Source organism: Galeopterus variegatus, unplaced genomic scaffold (genome assembly GCF_000696425.1).
Source record: "Galeopterus variegatus unplaced genomic scaffold, G_variegatus-3.0.2 Scaffold1360, whole genome shotgun sequence".
Classification (NCBI taxonomy): Eukaryota; Metazoa; Chordata; class Mammalia; order Dermoptera; family Cynocephalidae; genus Galeopterus; species Galeopterus variegatus.
In genome coordinates this window covers 290556-295495 of record NW_007727471.1, presented here as the reverse complement: position 1 = coordinate 295495, position 4940 = coordinate 290556, and the positions used below count along the sequence as shown (strand labels likewise).

General features: G+C 63.6%; 1 protein-coding gene across 1 annotated transcript; it reads right to left on the bottom strand.

Annotated features, from left to right (window-relative positions):
* Window positions 1–191: 191 nt before the first annotated feature.
* SAPCD2 (suppressor APC domain containing 2) lies at window positions 192–3032 on the bottom strand. The gene is made up of 6 exons (XM_008576507.1): window positions 2879–3032; window positions 2057–2169; window positions 1295–1441; window positions 870–977; window positions 645–767; window positions 192–571 (listed from the first exon to the last, which is right to left on the bottom strand). Exons 1-6 carry the CDS (start codon window positions 3030–3032, stop codon window positions 443–445), a joined length of 774 nt encoding a protein of 257 aa, XP_008574729.1. The 3' UTR covers window positions 192–442.
* Between the last annotated feature and the right edge of the window lie 1908 nt (window positions 3033–4940).

Here is a 4940-nt window from a genome sequence, read left to right as displayed (position 1 = left end):
CCCCCAGGACCGGGGCTTGCGGGACCAGCTCTCGCTGGGCGTCCTCTGCTGGTCGTTGTCGGAAGTGCAGCCGGTGCGACCAGTTCCTTTTACTAGAGACCAGGGGCGGGGGCTCGGGGAGGAGCGAGCAGACTGGACAGCTGTAAACGTGGGGCGGGGCGCCTGAGACCTGGAGCGGTCCCAGTCCGTCCACTGACAAGGACAGTAGCAGCTTCAAGCCGTGGCCGCGCGACGGAGCCTGGCCCCTAGTCAGCACCCGAGGCCAGAAGAGTCAGTGTCTGAGGCACCGGCCAGCCTGGGCCAGGCCTCGGGGTAGCGCAGTTCCCTGGGAGGAGGGAGGCTAGCCGGGTGGTCTTCGGCCAGAGAGACTGGGCTCAGGCAGGTGCCTGCCCAGGGCTGAGGGCCGGCCAGGCCCGAGGGGCCTCTCTGTGCACACATACGGCTAGATGAAGGTGGAGTCCAGAGGCCCAGCGTCCTGCTGGCTCAGAGCTCGGGCCTCAAACAGCTGCTTGATGAGGGCCGACTTCTCCTGCTCCAGCTGGGTGATGCGCTCGCTCTTGTCGGTCACCTCCTGGGCAGGCGGGCGGGCGGTCAGGGCCTGCCAGGCCTGCAGCCCCCAGCCCACACCCCTCCCCGCACCTTACCTGGGTGAGAAGGCGGTTCTGCTCTTTGAGCATGAGAACAGTCTGCTGCTGCCAGCCGGGGGCTGAGGGCGAGGCAGGGGCCAGGGCAGGGCATGGGGGCCCCAAGGAGGAGGAGGGTGGAGCCTGCGGGAGGGCATGGTCATCAGGCACAGCCTCCAGGACAAGAACAGAGGGTGGCACTGAGCTGTGCTTGGGCATGGGTGCCAGGGGCTTGAGGGCACTCACCCTGCCGGCGCAGGCTGCAGTTAGCAGCTCCCCCAGGCATCGGGCCACCTCCTGTACTTTAGGCAGCAGGTGCCCTAGAGAGCGGGGGCTCCCTGCAGCCCCAAAGTCCTAGAATGAAAGCACGGGAGGGGTAGTCAGAGAGAAGGGCCAGCCTGGGTCCAGCACAACGCCTTGAGCGGGGTCCCCTTAGGTGGCACTCCTGCTCCCAAGTTGTTGCTCATAGCCTAGAGGGAGCCCAGGGGTGTTGCTGATGGGGGAGGTCTGCCCCAGGGCACCTGAGATCCTAGGAGTGGGACAGCCACAGTAGGAGGAATGGGCGCAGTCGTAACACCTGCAGGATGCCTGGTGGTGGTCACTGTGTATGGGGGGGAGGGCATTCTGCCTCGGGACAGGGGCAGCTCAGAGCCTGGGCTGGCAGCACTCACGATACTGGCTCTGCTCTGGCTCAGACGGCGCTGGCGCTCCTGCACGCGCTGCAGCTGCTGCTGGTACCAGTCACGGCCCCGGGCCATCATGTCGAGACCCTGCAGCAGCACCTCCTTCTCCTGCTCCAGCTCCTTCATCTGCTTCAGCTGCAACACATGTGCACATGGGAACACACAGGTACCAGTAAGCATGCACGCATCCACGCATGCCTGCATGTGAGCACCAGGAGCCACAGCTGTGCAAGTTGAGATGCGTGCAGACCAGCACACATGGGCACAAGCACATTGGCGCCCATGCGGCTTCGCAAGCCCACGTGGATGCACAGTGGCACACTTGTGAAGACACACCTGCAGGGTGTGATCCCCGCATGCCTGTGCACTGGGGAGACCGGCCCATTCCTCCTCCTGTGGTGGGGCTGGCTGCTCTTGGCCCCTCTATGGAGGACTGACCAACCTTTGAGCTCAGCACCCTTTTGGGGGGTCTGCCTGTGGAGAGCACACCACTGGTGAGCCTCGGGGAGCAGGCCGGGCAGGGCCCACTCCCACTGCCACTCCACATCCTTGAAGGACCTTTTGACCTCCCTCTGCCAGACCTTGGACCATCCCTCCAGTGGATTCAAGCTCAGGTGGGGAGAGAGATGTTTAGAACTGACTGATGCTCCCACCACAGGCTCCCCTAGAACCCAGGCCGGCTGCCCCATCCCAGCCTCCAGCCTCCAAGATGAGATGGAGAATCCCTCAGAGCCCCCAGACCCCACTCACCAGGCCACAGTCCACGCCGTTGGTGATGGTGTGTCTCCGACGTTCCCCTCGGGCTCGGGAGGCCCGCCGGGCATCCCCCGCACCTACCTCTGGGGCCCTGCAGGCCATTGCACCTGTAGCAGGGAGGCACCAGCCAGGCTCACCTCCAGGTCTGCCTAGACAGTTCGGGGCCCCAGCCCAGCTTCTGGTCCATCCTGGACCCCCCCAACCAACCCTGACAGTGCAAACCTGTAGTCCAGGCCTGCATGCCCTGGGAGCCTCTGCCAGGTGCCTCCCCAGCTTAATCCAGCCTCCAAGGTCTTAGGCTCCAGCCTGGCTGGTCCACTCGTCACCTTTGTGGCTGGCTGGGGTCTGGCTCACTCCCCTCACACCCACCTGAGGAAGGCCACATGGGCCAACCCTGCATGTTTGCTCACACCTCCCCCCACCCGCCCCATGCCCCAGGCTGTGAGCTGCCCAGGGGCAGGGGCTTCGTCCTGCTCTTTTCTGCACCCCCAGTGCCTAGAACACTGTGGGTACAACACGGGTGTCAAAGGCTGCTGGCTGGGGGATGAGCGGGTAGGGGCCTCTGGTCCTCTGTTCCTATCTCATCTGCTCAGGGCCCTGTAAGGGGAAAGAGTTCGTGCAGGCAAGATGGGGATGTGGGTGATGGAGACCTAGCTTTTCCCAGTAAGGCTGACTGCAGTGTGAAGTAGTGCCATGCGTATGTGCACAGCAGTGCATTTAGTCGCCAAGTTACAATGTCCTCAGCACTCACCGACTTGCCCTGATGTTTGCAGGGCTTCTGTGTGAGTGCCCTGAAGGCCTCCCCCAGGGCTGTACCAGCATGGCACAGGTGCTGCCCTAGCCCAGCTTCCTTGATGGGAATAAGCCCAAAAACCCATCTGCAGGAGAAGCGGGGTGTGGGCGTGGAGGAGGGTACCCTCCCTCGTGCCTCCAGCTTGTCCCCAGCAGCAGGTTCATCCTTAGAGGCCATGTCCCCAGCACCCAGGCCACAGAGGGTGGGTGATGCAAGAACTGGGCCCAGGTGTGCGCAGCAGGGCCTGAGTCCATGTTCCAGCCTGCTGTGCAAGTGGCTGCAGCCCCAGGGCAAGGTGGTGGGAGGGCACACAGCCATGCCCCTGGGGGATGGGGACAGAGAACATGCAGACAGAGGGAGGCTGGGGAGGAACCTCCAGGGACACCTGGGCGTAGTATGCACAATCAAATCCATAAGGTGGCACCCAGGTCCCCAGATGATGACCGGTAGGTAGAAGTAGCCCTGCCCCTCCTGGGCCCTGAGGTAGCCTGCACCACAGAGCTGAGCCAGCGTGGGGTTCACACCCAGCCCCAGCCTTGAACCTCTGGGTTGGGGGCTTGGGAGGCTGTGTGTGGTGGGAGGGCTTTACTGGGGAGTTGGAGTGGTCTTGGAGCTCCAGGTTTGGCACCCCAAAAGCCAGCTGTCAGTCAAGCATGCCACACCCCTCACCGGGGCCTTGGTTTTCCTGTAAAAGGATATAGCTAGAGTCCTAACCCGAGGCCTGTGGAGTGCCCAGTGTGAACGCTGCCCGTAGTGAGCATTGGCCACGTGGCCTTCAGAGGGGCACAGAAGTGACACAGCACCCCACAGGGCATCAGAGTCAAGCAGGGCTGGACCTCAGGACTAAGGCCTCCAAACCCTGAGCCTGTCCATCGTACACAATCCCATGGCTGATTTCAAACCACGGCCACATGGATGACATTAACTCTGCATTTGGGGCCAGCTACACCCAGAAGCGTCCCCTACCATAGGGACAGGGAGGCTGGGCAGTGAAGCCGGGGGGAGCCTGCAGCCAAGCAGGGGGCTGCTGGATCAGTTCACCAGGAGGATGGGGGCCACTGTGGCTCCAAGTGCCAGTTATAAGACTGGAGAATATGGCTGAGGCACGGGGAGAGGTCCAGCGAGGCTGGCAGAGCAGTGGGCAGCATAAAAAGGGACTGGCAGCTGCCACTGATGGACAGGCCTGCACCTGGTGGGGCACGTGCACAGGCTGAATGGGCTGAGGGGCCTGGGAGGGACTTGGGCTCCTCTGGGAGCCTGGTCCCCACCTCCACCATAATGCAGATCCTGTTCCCAAGGCAGGCACTGGGGATGTAGACAGGGGGCCATTCAGCAGTCTCCTGTCCCTGCCAACTGAACCGGAAGCCAGAAGAGGAGCCTGCCGGTTGTCCCCAGAGACCATCGTCTGTGTCTCTCCATGGCCTCCACGGTGGCACAGCCCCATGGGTGGTGCAGGAGACCCCCCACCCCTCTGCTCCTCCTGGTATCAGGGTCAGAACCTCCTGGGTCATCTCCAGCAGCTCCCGCCTGCCCTGGCCCCGGTGGGGTGCAGTGGGTCCAATGCTCTCAACTGAGCTGCCAGACTGAGAAGGAGCCTTGGGCCACTCGGCCAGTCTCGGGGACCCTCTCTTCTTAAGAAAAACGCCTTTGCCTGAGCAGCCACAGACATGTGGCTGAGGACTCAGGTGTCCCCAGGTGTGGGCAGGTAACGGAGGTGGACAGCCCTCCCTCTCAGACTAGGCAGTTGTCCTAGTGCACAGCTCACGCTTGGTATAGGGTAGGTTCCCGATGGGTTTTCGCAGTCACCCACCGGTCCCGTGGCCCTGGTGGCCTCTCTGTGGCGGGGGAAGGGCTGGCCCATCTCCTTAGGCCCCCGAGCGCTCCGGGACAGGCACGAAACCCCTTTCCCTCCGGGCCTGCGGACGCGCGCTCCAGGCTCAGGTGCCACGAAGAGCCGGCTCCTCCCGCGTCCCTCGAGCGAGACGCACGGGCCGCAACGACCTCGCGGAGGCTGCGAGGCGGGGCCGGGGCCGCCGCGCACTCACCAGCGTCGGTGTTCGGGCCCCGTTCCAGCACCGCCTCGGC